Source organism: Castor canadensis, chromosome 14, assembly GCF_047511655.1.
Source record: "Castor canadensis chromosome 14, mCasCan1.hap1v2, whole genome shotgun sequence".
Classification (NCBI taxonomy): domain Eukaryota; kingdom Metazoa; phylum Chordata; class Mammalia; order Rodentia; family Castoridae; genus Castor; species Castor canadensis.
In genome coordinates, this window is record NC_133399.1 from 25,624,584 (window position 1) to 25,641,641 (window position 17,058).

Here is a 17,058-nt window from a genome sequence, read left to right on the forward strand (position 1 = left end):
ATAGGGATTCGTGAGCTATTTGCCCGTGCTGGCTTCGCAACCACGATCCTCTGATCTCTCCCTCCCGAGTAGGCAGGATTACAGGAGTGAGCCACCGGCGCCCGGTTTAAAGTGGGCTTCTTAAAACACAAAATAAACATCACTCCTTAACTTAAAATCCAAAAAAGACGCCTTCCTGGTGCTACTATAAGCCCGGCCTGCCGCTCCTGAAGCGCAAGAAGAGCCACTCCAAAACCACAAGCAGAGAGAACACGCGCTGCAACAATCCCAAGGAAGCCGGCCTGGACTCACGCAAGCGCACTGCGCCTCAGTTGCCGCCCCCGGAATCCGGGTACGCATGCGCACAGTTAGACAGCTTAAGCAGGCAGAGCTATTCGCCTGGTTATGTCGGCCGGGGGTGGGCGGGACCTGAAAGGAAGAGAGACGTTTCCTCTTCCTCCAGGAACCGGAAGTCGCTATCTACCGGGTGAGGCCGGCCTTTACAACCGGAGAAAGCGAATCCAGGTGATGGTTCGCGCGCGCGAGCGTTGGGGCGCGGCGGGACTAGGCGTTTTTCTGCTCGGAGGCACTCGTTGGGTACTGGAGTATGTGCCAGGGGCTCTGGCTTGAGGGGGGCGGCTGATTGGGGAGATTGACTCCCTGGGACCCCAACCGCCAAGCCAGGCTGCCCTGGGCCTGACTCCTGTGGACAGCAATCGCTAGGCAATGCCCGAGCCTTGGTGAGCCCGAAGGAGCCGCCCACCCGCCGCCTTTTGGGTCCGGGCGGGTTGGGGTCGGAGGTGGGGGGACGAACTCTTCCAGCCGTTCTTGACACTCTTGGATTGGTCGCCATAGGACAAGCCGAGACTTCTGCGGTCTTTGTGCAAGCCGCACCGCATTCCTGGGGTAGGGATGCTGTGATCACCTGATGAAATGAGATTCTTGGGCCCATCTGTAGAGTCGAAAAAACTTATTTAGGCTTGGGGGGCGTGGCTGAAGTGGTAGAGCGCCTGGCTAGCAAGCGCAAGGCCCTGAGGTCCAAAAAAAAAAAAAGAAAGAAAGAAAGAAAGCTTTGCCGGGCGCCTGTAATCCTAGCTACTCAGGAGGCAGAGATCAGGCGGATCACGGTTCGAAGCCAACCTAGGCAAATAGTTCGCGAGACTCTATCTCGAATAAACTTCACCAAAAAGGGCTAGTGGCATGGCTCAAGATGCAAGCCCTGAGTTCAAACCCCAGTACCGCAAAAAAAATTTTTTTAAAGCTTATTTGTGTATTCAACAAATGTTATTAAGTGCTTAATTTATACAGGCACTATGCGTGCTTAGGAATTCAGCAGTGGACAAAACATTGTCCCTAGCCAAGTGCTGATGGCTCACGCCTGTAATCCTGGCTACTTGGGAAGCTGAGATCTGGAATATCACCCATCCGTTGTTCTGTAGACTCCCCCCTCCAAAGTAACCAAATCAAAAATGAACTGAAGTGTGACTCAAGTGATAGAGCTCCTGCTTTACAAGTCAGAAGCTCCAAGTTCAAACCCAAGTCACACACACACACACACAAAGTCCCTGAAGAACTAATATCCTCTTGAGGGAAGATCTGAGGTTAGGTTCAGACACCTGCATTTTTGGAGCACCCTGAGTAAGTATGTTGTAGCTAGTGGCTAGGCTGGGATTGGAGGAAGGACACTGCTGCCCAGACAGGTGACAGCATGGGCACCTGACTAAGCTACACCTTATTTACTTAAGCCTTCAGGGTCTTGTAACTTTTTTCTTGCATCTCATGTTTCTCCCCATAATTGCTTTCTGGGAAAATGCTTTATCTGTCCTAGGGATTTTACAGTTGCCATCCCCTCTTCTGACCACCTGGCATTGTGCTGCCTTCTGTCAATCAGGCCTTAGTTTAAATGACACCCAGAAAGGGTTTATGCCAGCTCACCTCAAAGCACTTGCCAGCATTTGAAATTCTTCCCATTGTGAGCTTACTTATTAAGGGTCTGTCATCCACTAGAACTTGAGGATCCTGCCTTGTTGCATGTAGTATTAGTATGGTCCTGGAATTTGCTCACTCATTCATTCAGTAAATATTTATTTATTTATTGTGGCACTGGAGTTTCAACTCAGAGCCTCAAGATTGCTAGGCAGAAGCTCTGAGCACTTGAGCCACTCCACCAGTCTTTTTATAATGGGGTTTTTTTTTGAAAGAGTGTTCATCTAGCCTCTGCACAGCTGGCCTGTTGGAGAGTCATCCTCATCAGGATCAATGGCTTCCAGGTGTAGGTGCTGAGCCCTTACCATTTTTCATGTCGGTCCCACACAAATCCTCTGAGATAGCTGCCTCATCCCAGTTTTATATATGAAGAGACCAGTGCACAGAGAGCTTAAGTGACTGGCCTGGGATCACACAGTAACTCCCCACTGGTGAGGAATCAGGGTTTGAGCCTGCTCTCACCCTTTCTGCCCAGAGTATGTGGGGACTGCCTTCCTGCTTGGGGACCCAAAGCCTTGTTCCCCAGAGGAAGAGCACTGGGCACCATTGTACAAGTCTTCCCTTCTCCAAGGCCACTGCCAGACCTCCTTTCTGGCCCATTTCCAAGAGCAACAAACTGGAAGGCCGCCGGCGACCCTGAGCCTCTGACTTCTGCCCTCCCTTCCATCACAGATTGCCCACCTGCAGCCATGGGACGCAGAAAGTCAAAACGGAAGCCACCCCCCAAGAAGAAAATGACAGGCACCCTGGAGACCCAGTTCACCTGCCCCTTTTGTAACCACGAGAAGTCTTGTGATGTGAAAATGTGAGTGGGGCTAGGAAGGGCACCCTGCCCCTCTGGGTGTCCAGGCCTCTTACCCCATTTTCCACTCCAACCCTTCCTGCTTGCACAGTTGCTACCTGCAGACTTAGGGCTCATTGCTCACCATCTTCTCCACCTCATCCATTTCAGGGACCGTGCCCGCAACACCGGAGTCATCTCTTGTACCGTGTGCCTAGAGGAATTCCAGACGCCCATCACATGTATCCTTGGAAAATCCCCAGAGTGGAAGAGGGACTGGGATAGTCAGGGCTGCCCTGTTCAGGGTAGGTGGCTCAAGGGGATCTGGCCAAGGGCAAAGAGGTTGAAGTTCATCTCTGCTCACTTGTCCCTACTATACTCTGGTGCCATTTCCATGCAGTGAAAAGAGTGCCATCTAGTGATTTACATGGGGTGATAAGGTGCAAGGTATGGGTCTGGCAGACACTGATGTGATCCACAGAGACCGGTTCAGGGAAGGGATCCATGCCATCAGTCATCCTTGACCTCAGTGGCTCAGATCTGTCCGAACCAGTGGATGTGTACAGCGATTGGATAGATGCCTGTGAAGCAGCTAATCAGTAGCAATGTAGAGGACCCACCCCCTTGCAGCCCTGCCTGCCATGGACCCACCACTGGGTACCAATCCAGAGACATTCCAGGGGTCCAGGGTGTGGGTCCAGGGCTGTCGTGGCCCTCTGTGTGTGTGTGGAGTGGATGTGAGTGAGTGTGAGTGCGTGTGGCTGTGGAGATGACCGTGGCTGTGTGTTCACAGATGGGTGTCACTGAGGGATTGGTAGGTCAGCAGGTCTGGACCTGCTTCTCTTGGTTCCAGGAACCTTTGAGTTGCCCTGTTCTCTAGCTCACCAGCGTCCCCCAGCTTTTGGGGAGTGGTTTCCTGACATCCTGGGCAAGAGAAAGATGCAGGACCTCTCCAGCCTCCTCACCCACTTCACCAGCACTTGCCCATGTGAACTGGACTTCCCACCCTCCTTCCCTGCCTCCAGATGCCCATGGCATGGGAGTTCAAGCCATGCCATGCCCCAGGTCCCTTGGCTGGCCTTGGCAGGGAGCCCCATTTCATGTTCATTTGCTCTTGTAGAAGAGGCAGGAGCTGCACTGGGGACAGCTGTCATCACAAGCCCTTCAATAAAGCAGCCAATGCAAATTCTTGGCTCCCTGTACTTCTTGGGTTCTGTGCCAGACAGAGAGGTGGGTTTTGGAATGAGAGGGCCTGGTGGCCCATTGAAGTGGAGTTTGGACCATCCTTCAAACCATTTAATGTTTTATTCACTCATTAAACATTCAGGGGTGAAACAGGAAATACTGAGTGCACAGGACACTGATGAACCAGAAGGACATCTGGCCAGATGTTTATAGCAGGGTGCACAGGACACTAACAGACCAGACGAACACCTGGCTGGGTATTACTGCTTCTTAAAGCAAACTATGATGAGACAGATGGTAAAGGAGTGAGGTAGTCAGGAAAGGCTTCCTGGATGGGTGACCTGAAGGAAGTAATGCTTGAGAGCCCCCCATGCCAGAGAATGCTCTTGGGGCTTGTTACCCCTGTGTCCTGACAGCCACCCTGTGAGGCAGGTGCTGAGGTAACCCTGGGTTTACAGGTGAGGAAACAGGCCAAAGAGGCCACTGGCCTGAAGCTCCACAGCCCACAATCTTTTTTTTTTTTTTTTTTCATTTTTCTTTTATTATTCATATGTGCATACAAGGCTTGGTTCATTTCTCCCCCCTGCCCCCACCCCCTCCCTTACCACCCACTCCACCCCCTCCCGCTCCCCCCCCTCAATACCCAGCAGAAACTATTTTGCCCTTATCTCTAATTTTGTTGTAGAGAGAGTATAAGCAATAATAGGAAGGAACAAGGGGTTTTGCTGGTTGAGATACACAGCCCACAATCTTAGGTCCTTCTAAGTCCAGGCTCTAAGCTGAAGGAACAGCTCATGACTGTCCTGGGGGCTGTGGACAGGGGAGGGAACCTTTTCTGAAAGTGGGTAGGGGTCTCAGAAATCTGGAGGTCTGTACAGGTTACACAGCTAGTGAGTACCCAGGGCTACATATGCCCAGATGGGAGACTGGGCCCTAGCAACCTGGGCAGACCCAGCACCTCAATGTGGCCTTACAAGCCTGGGCACCAGGTGACTGTGCCTTGGAGTCCTCAGTGGTACAAATGGAAGGAAGCTTCTAGAGCCATACTGAGGATGGAAGGACCTGGCATGGTCCAAGTGGCTTTGGGGCCCTCTCTGGGCAGTGATGAACATAAACAATGAAGATGTCGAACTGGTCAGGAAGGCCGTGGCCACTAGGCTGTGTTGTTATGTCTGGCATGTCCCCTAGTCCCACTCTACGGTAACACACTGCTCTCTGTCACTCCTGCCTCCTAGTCTAAGGCTGCAGGTAAGATCCCTTAGGTCAGGCAGGAGCTAGAGGACCCAGGTAGCATGATGGAGAGGTTCATGGATTGGGGTATCTCCAGAATCCAACAGAAAGGGGGCCTATTCCTGCCACCCGAGCCCTCCCTGCCACCCGCCCACCCCGACTGACAGGCTAAGTGCTAATATGGTGCTGTTTTGCGGAGGAGGCAGGGCCCTGGGCCAGGCCCTGATTCTCCTCAGCATAGCTTCCCCTCGCTGGCCCTGGGGAACATATCTTTTACTTGTCGAGCCAAGAGTGCCTGGAATTCACTTTACAAGGCCCCATGGGCTGTGTGTGTCTGTGCGTGTGAGACTTCTGGTGTCTGTCTCTGCAGGTCCCCACGTTCCATCCTCGACCCCTGTCCTGGAGAGGGAGGGAGAGAGGCAGCGAAGTGGGGAAGACTGCTGGGTCCCACTCCTGCTTTATAGTCTCTTCTTGCAACCCTGAAGGCTGGTGGCTTCCAGGCAGGATGACTGGGGCTCTCTTCACCAGAACAGGGTCCCCTCTGAAGCTTGAGGCTGTCCACAGACAGGATCCTGGGCTGGCAGGGGGGACCCAGTCCTAAGAAGACGGCTGAAAGCAAACAGGGTACACAGAAGGCAGCCATGACTCAAGGTAAGCCATTCAGCTGCTCTGTGCCAGTCTGTAGGAGCTATTACCTGAGCCCCTAAAGTACCCATCCTTCCGTTTTCCCACAGTCTGGGCCTAAAGGGTTCACCCTGCCCACAAGGACCACCAGGACCCTTACGTGTCATTTCATTTAAGCGTCCCTCACCTACAAAACTCACTGTCCCTATTTTCCTGAAGGGAAAACATACCTAAGAAGGGGAAGTGACTTCCCAAAGGTCACCCAGCCAGAGAGTGGCAGAACCTTGCCTGATGGTTTTGACACTTGAAGTTTCTCGCTACAACCATGCCTGGCGGAAGGGCATGTGTGTGTTGTGGATATTACGTAGTGTGTCATAAGGCTGTGTTTCCACCCTGAGTACAATGTAGCCTTTTTTATTATTTTTTTGGTGGCACTGGGGTTTGAACTCAGCACCTTACACTTGCTAGGCAGTTGTTCTACAACTTGAGCCATACCTCCAAGACCCTTTGCTTCAGTTTATTTTTCAGATAGGGTCTTACATTTTTGCCTAAGATGAGCCTCAAATCTTAGTCCTATCTCTTCTACCTCCTGCATAGCTGGGATTACAGGCACACACCACCATGCCCACCTCCCCTTTTTTTTTAAATGGTGCTGGAGATGGAACCCCAGGCCTTGTGCATGCCAGGAAAGCACTCCTCCATTGAGCCATACTCAGCCCTCAGCCTAGCATGTGCCTTTTTTTTGGTACCGGGGCTTGAACTAAGGGCCTCACAATTGCAGTCACTCTACCACTTAAGCCACTCTGCCAGCCCTAGAGTGTACTGCATTTGCATGTGTCATCTGTGTGAGAAAGTAGGAGCGTATTTTGCTTATGCGTGGGACGTGTGTCTAGTGTGTGTGCATGGGAGACAGAGACATCAGAGCCAGGCTGCTTATGTGTGTTCAAGAGCCACACAGGCTCCAGGACAGAGCAACCCGGAGGCCCCTGGTGATTTTACAGCCATTTATTGTGCTCCAGTGAAATAGAAAAAAGAAAGTGCTCTTGTTACAAATGCTGCCGTCACATCCACGGCCGCCAGTCACCAGTCGCTGCAAACCAAATCGCGTGTGTCCGCTGCGTCTCTGGGCATGCAGTTTGCTCCCACTGTGGGGATGGGGCGGGGGCGGGCCGAGCCTGAGCTCTGGGGGCTTCGCTTGGGGGGGCAACTTCTGATCCTGGGGGGCACCCACTTGTGAGGGAGTGGGGGGCAGCTGGAATAGATTTGCTTAGTGCATCTTCTGGGTGTTGAGGGGGTCACCCAGCTGTATGTTGGGTACTTCAGCACTACAGGGAGGCGGGCCTCCTTCCCCCTCCAGACCCCCCAGTCTGCACTCCCCAAACTGTAACCCTGTAGGCAGGGGGCTGGAGGACGCCATGCAGGGGGAGGGGGTCAGCTGGACCTGGCTGGGTCCAGCCGAGAGCAGCAGCCAGCCTTTCTGGGGGACCACTAGGCGGAGTTGTAATAGTTGTGCGGATGGTGGTTGTGGGTGGGCTCGCCTAGTTCTGGGTACTCCGGCGTCAGGCAGTACTTGGGGTCGTAGACCTGGCGTGGCAGCCCATACACCGTCATGCCCCGCTGGGAGGCCCCCTTGTTGCTACCCATCTGCAGGCTGACATTGAGTGTGTCACAGTGCTCCATGCCCAGCCCTGGCTCGAAGATCTGCCGCTTGGTCCCAGGTGCAGTCATGCCAGCCTGCGGAGGGCACAGTGGTCAGGCCACAGAGACAGTGAGGGGCCTGGGTCTCGCCAGTATGCCCCACAGCTCTCCACTCACCTGGCTGGCGCCCTTATTGGTACCCATCTGTAGGCTGATGGTAGCCTGGTCTAGGGGCTGGTCCGTGCCCAGCTTGGGGTCATAAAGGTGGCGCCGAGTGCCATAGGCAGTCATGCCCTGCTGGCTGGCAAACTTGTTGGTGCCCATCTAGGAAGCCAGAAGGAGAATCCCACCAAGGGTTAGAGAGCATGCCTGATACCAGAGGTAACATACTGGAAACTGAGGCTGACAGTGGCTGTATCATGTTATCAAGGTCTCAGGTTCAAGTCCAAGCCCACTGCTCACTCATCAACTGGGTGAAAGTTAGCTAACTTCTTCAGGCCTCAATTTCCCTATCTGTACAATGGGTGTGGTACAAAGCTATCCCCAAGGGCTACTGGGAATGGGAGTGAGCTAGGGAATAGAAAATGCTGAGCACAGCAGGTGACGAAGGGGTCTCACCTGTAGTCCAATGATGTTACGCCCTTCTCTTAGCTTCTCAGGCTCAAATTTCCGTTCTTGCTTCTCTGCATACTTCACTCCCACATTCACCTTGTTTCCTTTCGTCTTGGCCTGGGTGCCAGTGAGGAAGACAGGGACCAACGAGGGAGCCTCAAGTAAGGCTGCATTGTCCATCTGGAGATTTGCAGCACCTACTCTGCCCAGGCCACCCCAACTGGGCTCAGTGGCCCCATGTGCCTCCCAGCCGGTCGCCCCGCCCCCACACTCACCATGCTGGCCAGGGCCAGGAGAGTGGACTGCACTTGGGTGTGGTTGGTGTTCTCAAACAGGTCATTGGCCTCAAAGATGTCATGGGGCTTCACCCCATACTTGGTAATGGCCTTGATGAAGTTGCCAATGTTCTCCAGCTGGAGGGGAGCAGGCAGCGTCAGGGGTGGGAGGGTGCAGGACTGAGGGATAGACAGGTGGCTAGGGCTGAAGAAAGTCGCATGTCGGGCTTACCTGGTGCCAATTTTGGGTCGACTCGTTTACCTTCTTCACAGAGCCCGGCTGCAATTTATTGATGAATCTAATAAAAAAAGAAATAGACTGGGAAAAATGGGCCCCCGCTGCCCATCCACACGCAGCCCAGCAGGCGAGGGGGACAGGAGACACTGGGTCACCTGTGGGTGAGTAGGTAATAGCATTGTGCCGTTGTGACAGTTCTGAGAGGCAGCCCTTCCAAACCAAATCATCTCAGCACAGCCTTAGGAGGAATGGGCAAGGGCAGGAGGAGTTGGACCCAGGTCGCCAGCCAGAAAGTCCCTACATAGGGATCTCCTAGCTTTCCTGTGACTTCATTAGTGGCCACGTCACAGTATCTTTTTTGTTAGCTTGTTTGTTTGTCTGATTTTGCAGTACTGGGAATTGAACTCATGGCTTCATGCTTACTGGGCAAACGTTCTACCACTTGAGCCATGCCCCTGGCTGTTTTGTTTGCCTTTTGGTTTTGAGACAGGGTCTTGCTAATTTTGCCCAGTGACCATCCTACCTATGCCTCTTGAGAAGCTGAGGTTACAAGCAGGAAGCACCATCCTCACCTTTGGTGTCTTTTATTTTGTGCAGACACAGCAGGGAGTCCACACTTTTTTTCTCTGACCACACTCACACTCTTTTTTTCTTTTCCCAGTGCTGGGGTTTGAACTCAGGGCCCACACCTTGAGCCACTCCACCAGCCTTTTTTTGTGAAGGGTTTTTTAAGATAGGGTCTCAAAAACTATTTGCCCGGGCTGGCTTTGAACTTCAATCCTCCTGATCTCTGCCTCCTGAGTAGCTAGGATTACAGGCATGAGCCACTGGTGCTCGGCTATACTCACCCTCTTGCTGATATCAGTGTCTTGACTTCAAAAGTCCTCGATGTGCCACTCAGTCCCCAATGTCTCCCAGCTCTCTTACTTTCCAATCCAGCTCCCTCAAATCAGCCTCAAATTGAACACCCTCACCCATCCCAGGCTCCTGATATGAACTACCTCCTTCACCAAGTTCCTCCTCTATCCCCCCAGACTGGGTGAATGGCAGCCACACCCCCCCCCCATGTGCTTAGCAAAGCCCTTGGACTTGAATTTTTTTCTCTTTTTTCTTAGCTGCATATGCAATCCCTCAGCAAGTCTTTTGGTTCTGCCTTCTAAATACATCAGGAAGCCTCTGTCCCAGTCACCAGACCCTCTCTTCCTCTCGGCTGGTTTTTTTTTTTTTTTTTTTTTGGTCAGACTGGGGTTTGAACTCAGAGCTTTGTACTTTGCAAAGCAGGTGCTCTACGTCTTGAGTCGCACCTTCAGGGCATTTTGCTCTGGTTTGTTTGTTTTTTGGGGGTACTAAGGTTTGAGCTCAGGGTCTCATGCTTGGTAGGCAGGTGCTCTACCACTTAAGCCACTCACTGGCTCTTTTTTTGTGTTGGGTATTATTGAGATAGGGTCTCATGAACTATTTATTTGATGGCTGACTTTGAACCTCAATCCTCCTAATCTCTGCCTCCCAAGTAGCTAGGATTACAGGCATGAGCCACCAGCACCTGGCTGTGCTAGGCTCTTACAGCGGCCTCCCTGTGGGTTCTCAGCTTGCAACTCCCCCTCCTCACAGACCCTTATCTAGCACCAGAATGGCCTTTGGAAAACAAAATAAGGGGCCAACATGGATTACAAATGTAATCCTAGCTACTTGGAGGTAGAGATAGGAGGATCTCAGTCTGAGGTCGGCCCTGGGCAAGATCGAATCTGAAAAATAAAGCCAAAGGGTTGGAGGTGTGGCTTAGGTAGTAAAGCACCTGCCTAGCAAGTGTGAGTACCCCAGTACTGACAAACAAAACAAAGTACTATGAAAAAAAATTGTTTTCAGGTTATCCTCCAATTCAAAATACCCTAGTGGGAAGCCAGGCATGGTGGTGCACACCTGTAATCCTAGTTACTCAGGAGACAGAGGTAGGAGGATCACAGATCAAGTCCAACCCTGGCAAAAGTACAAGACCCTATCTGAAAAATTTAAAGCAACAGGACTAAGGGTGTGGCTGAAATAATACATTGGTGGTTTCCTGTTGCCTTCAAAATAAAATCCAAACTCCTTTGCATGACTAAAAGGCCCAACTCGCTCCTCCCTCCACTTCTCCTCACTCAATTGGTGCTGGTCTCCTACCTCAGGGCCTTTGCACTGGCTAAGCACTTTGTCTCAACCACTCTTCTCTCAGATCTCCTGCTTCCCTTCAGCAAAGTTCTGTTCAAATGTTACCTCCCAAAAAGGCCTCCCAGACCAGTCTATAAGAAATAGCACACTTGCCACCATTGAACCTCCTATCCACTTGGCTTTTCTCTGAGACACTGTCACCAGCAAGTATGTGATTATCTGGTCAGTTATTTGATTGATATCCCCCACTAGGATGAACTGACTCAAATGCAGTCTGTTTGGTTCACTGTCCTTGTGCCTAGGCCAAAGGCTGCATACAGTAGGATCTCCATAAATGTTTGTTTCGTGAATGCCTCAGTGAATCATTGACTGGTTAGCTGCATACTTTTCTTTCGTTTGTTATGCTGGAGATGGATCCCAGAGTGCCTTGTACATGAGTCTCGGCTCTCCCACTGGGCTATGTCCCTAGCCCTGGCTCTGTACTCTTTGCTTTTTTTCTTGTTTTGGTGGAACTGGGATTTGAACTCAGGGCTTTGCACTTGCAAAGGAGGCGCTCTAACTCTTGAACCACACCTCCAGTCCATTTTGCTCTGGTTAATTTGGAGATGGGGATCTTGCAACTATGAACTGAGATTCTCCTGTTCTCAGACTCCCACGTAACTAGGATTACAGGCATGAGCCACCAGTGCCCAGCTGTCTTTCTTTTTTTTTAGACAGGATCTCACTATGTAGCCCAGGCTGGCCTTGAACTCTCAGTCCTCTTGCCTAAACCTCCCCAGTGCCGGGACTATAGACATGTACCACAATGCCCAGCTTATAATGAGTTTCTGACAGCAATGGAAATCATAAATTACCACAGCACATTCTGATTTCACCACGCCAATGATGAATAGCTATTGTTGCTGCTACCTTTTAGCTGTGACCTCTATTTCTTGGAATGCTGAAGGCTGCAGAAGGGCCTATCTTGCATATAGCATGCTGGTTAAGATTGGGCCAGGCGTAATGGCTAACTTCTGTAATCCCAGCTATTTAGGAAGGGGAAATCAGAAGGATCAAAGTTCCAGGCCAGTCCGGGCAAAAGTTAGCAAGACGCTATCTTAATAAATAAGCCAGGTGTGGTAGTGCGTTCCTGTGATCCCAGTTACTGGGAGGCATAGGTAGGAGGATCTCTGTCTGAGGCCAGCCCTAGGCAAAAATTCGAGACCCTATATGAAAAATAACTAAATCAAAAGGAGTCTGAAGAGTGGCTCAAGTGGTAGACTACCTGCCTAGCAAGCACAAGGCCCTGAGTTCAAACCCCAGTACTGCCCAAAAAAGAAAGATTTTGGAATTATTTCCATTGCAATACTTGGGGCAATGTGTTTTACTGAACAGCCTCTGGGGGGTTGTTTCATTTTGTTTTGTTTTTCTTCTTTTTTTTTCTGTTAAAAGGGTGCAAAGATGAGCCGGGGTGGTTCATGCCTGTAGGACAGTGCTTGGGAGGGGAAGGTAGGAGCACCCTGAGCTCCAGGCCAGCCTGGGCTACATATTGAGACACTGTTTCAAAGAAAGAAAGTGTTGCCAGATGCCAGTGGCTCACGCCTATAATGGTAGCTACTCAGAAGGCAGAGATCAGTAGGATCAGAGTTCAAAGCCAGCCTGGGCAAATAGTTCAAGAGATCCTATCTCGAAAAAAACATCACAAAAAGAGCTGGCGGGGTGGCTCAAGGTGAAGGCCCTGAGTTCAAGCCCCAGTACCGCGCACACACACAAAAAGAAGTGTTATTCAAAAGTATTATTCTCAACTCCTGGGTGTGGTCCTTTGAGGAGGGTGGGGGTCTATGTGGTGATGGATGCCAGTTGGGGGACAGCAAGGTCTGGTCCTCAAGTGCCCCACTTACTCGCACAGGATGATGCCATCTTTGAGGCCGTCCATGAAGTTGTTACCAATGCGGCGCCCCGTCACCCCCTCAATCCACTCTCTCAGCTCCTGCTCCCGATGGTGGTCGTACTTCTGGGCCAGCTAGGGGGTGAGGGACACAGGAGGGTGATGAGGACACAGGCAGTGGAGAGCCACTTTGGATTCCTGGAGCCAACCTGGACCTCCCTAGGCTCAATGTCCTTCCTCGGTCCATCCCAACTAAGGCAATTCTGTCCCAGTGTCCATTGCGGGGGGGCGGGGGGGGGCACCGCTGAGGAGGGCTGAGGGCCAGGGCTGAGGTGGCACCTGCCCAGGGGGCCATTCCGGGCATTCTGAGGTTTGGCACCAGAGAATGTAGACTAGGAGGGGGGTGGACAGCTAGATCCTTCGAGCTGGGGGGCGGTGCCTGGCCTCCCGGTTTCCCCTCCAAGCCAAACTTGGGGCTTTGCTTCCCCTGGCCCTGCCTCCTCCACCCCCCTGTTGGAAGAGGGGGTGCCTCAATCCTGGAGAAGGAGGCCCAGGGTGCTGTCTTACACCTCTGTCTCTCAGTATTGCCCCAAGTGGTCACCCAGGGGGCTCTGATTTTGGTTGGAAGTGGGGTACTTGCCTTTGTCTCATTTCTGACCATACTGTCTCCTCCCCGCCCCTCCTAGCATCCACCCAACTCAGTCTGCCCTTCCTGGGCTCAGTTTTGGGGTCCCCATCTCTCTGGGTAGCTAGTCGCTGACCAGCTGTGGGGCTCGTCCCTGTAGGCCAGGTTCCCTAGCTCTGGTGGGGGATGGGGCTCCCGTCTCCCACTCTGTCTCCATCCCTGTCTCACTCTTACCTCGCCCTTGGCTCTCTCTCTCTGGTCGTCTCTCCTGTGTCTCAGGATCCCAAGTGTCTCTGTCTGCGTCTCCCCCACTCCTTCCCCCCACTTTACCTCCTCCCCCTCTTCTCTAGAGCCCTCCAGGCTCCCAGCTCCTGGGGGATGGGCTGTCTCTTCTCCTGGGTGGGGAGGGGAGGGGAAGAGGGGAAGGAGCAGCCCCTCACCTGGCCCCGGCCCTGCCGCCCCCCTCCCCACCAGCCCAACTTTATAAAGCAAACCGGCCCTTATATAGCGCAGCCGGGCTCCCCGAGGCCACCTTATAAGGCGCGGCGGCTCGGCCCGACTCTGGGGCCGGCGCTGGGTGGGGGGAGGGAGGGGGCGGCGCTGAGATGGTCTCCCGCCCAAGCACCCGCCCCCTCTCCGCACCGGAGGATCCCCTAACCCAGCTTCCAATCCTGGATCCCCAATGCCTCTCTGTGGGACCCTGGGAAAAGTCACCCGAGCCTCAGTGTTACCTGCTGTTAAATGGGCTGGGCTCCAGCCCTGACAGTGCACTGGGGACTTCAAGACCCCCGCTGTAGAGAAGCTGATCCCATTCTCTTGTGGGTGGGTGTGGTGGGGCGAGTTCAGATCTCAGCTCTCGGTCCCTAACTACTTGCCTTTCCTTCACGAGCCTCAGTTTACCCATCCATAACACGACGAAGTTGTCTCGTGTCTTTCTAGTTAAACTAGGGAACCCCATCGGGGCCCTCTGTGGTCCACTTCCTGTTCTCCCCAACTGCCTCTCCTTTCTCCATCTCCCACACCTTCCTCTCCTCCTAGGAACCCCAACTGTCAAGCTAACCCCAATTTCTTTGTCAGGCTGGGGGCTGTGAGAGACATCAGCAAATCTTCCCCCTACTTGCTCTCCAGAAATACAAAAGGTTGACAAGGGACCTTGAAAAAGTCAATGCGCTCACCACCTCTGTTTGTGGGTGGCCCGGTGCCCCTCGATCCATCCCCCAAAAGTAGCTGAGGGCTCTGGGATGATCACAAGGGGAAGGAAGACAGCTTCTGCCTAGTACCTCTCCCCTTGGGTGTATCAGGCCCTAAGTCACATGAGACAGCCAAAAAGGGGGTTCAAGGAACCCCAAGAATGAGACTTCTGTCCTGGCAGTCTTCCCAACCTTACCTTGTTCTTGACCTCAGCAGACAGCCCGTAGGCGGGGCCTCGGTTGAAATGAGCTGAGGACATGGTGACCTGGGTTCCGGCTGGGGCAGCGGTAACGGTGAAACAGGACCAGGGAAGCAGCAGCAGCGGCTGACGCTCCGTCTGCACTCTCTTCCCTCCTCACACGTTTTTGAAGCTCCAGAGGCCGCCCGGGTCTCTTCCAAGCCCGTCCCATTGGACGCCCGGGCCTGCCAAGGGGCGGGGCGCCCCCCTCACCTTGGCCACCCCCCCTTCGTGATGTCAGGGCCTTGGTATTGGGAGATGATTGTGTCATTGTTTCCACCTAGGGGACAGCCTCCGTTATTCTGGGAGGGGGGCTTGATCAGACAGACCAACTCCCCTCTCCAATATTGTGTGGCTGGGTCTCTAAGTCCTTCCTCCCCTTCCAGTCCTGAGGCAAGGCTGTTCCCCGTGGTAGTTTAACAAGCACCTTCCTGGGCTTACTTCCAGACATCAACAGTCTATATATAGCCTTAAGCAAAACTCTTCTTCTCTCTGGGCTTCTATTACCACATCTGTAAAATGGGCTGATAATAGAGCCTGCCTCTTTTCGGTGTTATGAAGATTTGACATGTCCATCGCAGTGACTGATACAGTGCAGGGACTTGAGAAATGACATTATTCCTGCTGGGGATCTAGCACCCTAGTTCTGTCCTCTCCAGCTCCTCCTAAGGGCCTGGGGAGCAGAGATCCTGGACTACCCTCTCCATCCTCCTGTGAGGCACCTGCGGGACAGGGAGTGACTGTGAAAGCAGGTTATAGGTCACAAACATTCCCCTATGTCCCTGTCCTAGCCAGGGTGGCCTGGGTGGACACCTGTACACAGTCCTGCCTGGACCACTGGGGTGATGCCATGCCTCCACATTGTACCACATGAATCAGACAGAGGTAGTGACACCCGGATGATGTATCAGTGGCCTACCACACACTAATGATACATTAAGGACATGCACTTGCTGGCCACATGCTAAGGGCACAGCTGTGGTAGACCAATATGACAGTAGCCTTTCCTCCCTCCCTCCTTTCTTTTTTCTTTTCTTTCTCTGCAGGACTCAGGAGGAAACCAGGGTCTCTCATATGCTAGGCAAGTACTTTACCACTGAGCTACCCCCCAACCCTGTTTAAATTTTATTTTGAGACAGAGTCTTGCCAAATTGCCTGGGTTGGCATCGGACTTTTCATGCTCCTGCCTCAGTCTCCAGAGTAGATGAGATTACAGGCATGTACCACCACACCCAGCTTTGACAACAGTTTTTCTGTCAAGCCCTGTTCCAAGCTCTCATTGTTATTATGAGCACTTTACAGAAGGGGAAACCAAGGCACAGGGGCGTGGAATCACTTTCCCTGGGGATGTGTCACTGTGGCAGAAAGAAGTTTGAACCCAGACCCTTTCTCTTAATGCTTTGAAACTCAGGCAAAGATTTCCTCAGTCTTGGCACTACTGACCATCAGGGCTGGATAATTCTTCCTGGTGGTGGTGTGGTGTTGTCCTGGGCATTGTGACTTTAAGCAGCATTGCTGGCCTTACAGAAATGTACACAGACATTACCAAATGTCCCTTGGAGATCAGGATGGGAGCGGTGAGAAGCAGATTATCCCCGTTTGAGAACCACTAGGCTAAGGAAATATGCTAAGGACCAGTTGATGGCACGTCATTCTATACTGAAGCTGCAGAAAAATACATGGAATAGGGTAGCAGTTAGCACCTCTGATGGTCAAGTGCGTTGGATCTGTTAACTCGGCCCTCACACCAGCCCCCTGGGGCCCAGGAAAGTGCAAGATGTTAACATTAGGGGGTTTGAAAATGGCAGAGAGGGGTTTCGAACGTACAAATTCATGGCTCCTGCCTCCGCTGAACGAGCCACTGCGCATGCGAGCACCGGCGCCTGGGCACAGCGCCCCCTGGCGGCCTGGGAGGGGCGGGGCCGGGGGCGGGGCCTGGCGAGGGTCCGGGCGGCGGTGACGTCACGCGCTGACTCACTCGGCCAGACTCCCCGACCCGCGGACACTTGGCCATTTATAGAATCCGCGCGGGCTCTGAAGTCACGGCCCAGGCACGACGGGGGCGGAGTGGGGGAGCTCTTGGCTCGCCCCCCGGACCGGGCAGCCCAGGGTCCCCCAAGGAGGCGGCCCTCTCTGGATCTGTCTTGTCCCTCCGATGCTGTCCCTGTGTCTATCTGTCGCTGTTCTCTGGTGGCTGTTTGTGGGTCTTTCTGAATAGGCCTTGCTCACTGTCCCTGTTTTTCTCTGCGTCCTCATTCTCTCCATCTCTGTTTCTCTGATTCGGTTCCAGGGCTCTGAAGCCTGCTGTGTCCCCTCTCTTGATGTCAATGTCGCTGTTTTGTCCATTTCTCCCGGAATGTCTGGTAGATGGACTGATCACTGAGCCCATCGGAGACCAACCTCATTACAGACCGCCCATGTGCAGTCCCCTACTCAGCTCC

At 52.9% G+C, this 17,058-nt stretch overlaps 2 protein-coding genes across 8 annotated transcripts in view; one reads left to right on the forward strand and one right to left on the reverse strand.

Moving 5' to 3' along the window:
- The first annotated feature begins 365 nt into the window (after positions 1–365).
- Positions 366–17,058, forward strand: part of Ecsit (ECSIT signaling integrator) — a 36,878-nt gene continuing 20,185 nt past the window's right edge. For 3 of the 6 annotated variants that reach the window (XM_020173271.2, XM_074054034.1, XM_074054035.1), the window contains exons 1-3: positions 366–504; positions 2,638–2,770; positions 2,918–3,051. In XM_020173271.2, the coding sequence (XP_020028860.2) occupies positions 2,655–2,770; positions 2,918–3,051 (250 nt within the window). In that variant the 5' untranslated portion in view covers positions 366–504; positions 2,638–2,654. Of the gene's footprint in view, positions 505–525; positions 720–834; positions 886–2,637; positions 2,771–2,917; positions 3,052–3,284; positions 3,933–17,058 lie in introns of those variants that run through there. The other 3 variants (XM_020173275.2, XM_074054032.1, XM_074054033.1) reach the window with 3 other exon arrangements.
- On the reverse strand, positions 6,775–14,761 carry Cnn1 (calponin 1). 2 transcript variants are annotated; one of them, XM_020173274.2, is made up of 7 exons: positions 14,576–14,761; positions 12,577–12,698; positions 8,543–8,609; positions 8,311–8,448; positions 8,042–8,152; positions 7,601–7,747; positions 6,775–7,519 (listed from the first exon to the last, which is right to left on the reverse strand). In XM_020173274.2, exons 1-7 carry the CDS (start codon positions 14,636–14,638, stop codon positions 7,274–7,276), a joined length of 894 nt encoding a protein of 297 aa, XP_020028863.1. In that variant the 5' UTR covers positions 14,639–14,761; the 3' UTR covers positions 6,775–7,273. The 2 variants fall into 2 exon arrangements, with proteins under 2 accessions (XP_020028863.1, XP_073910132.1); XM_074054031.1 differs by lacking the exon at positions 14,576–14,761 and adding an exon at positions 13,423–13,553.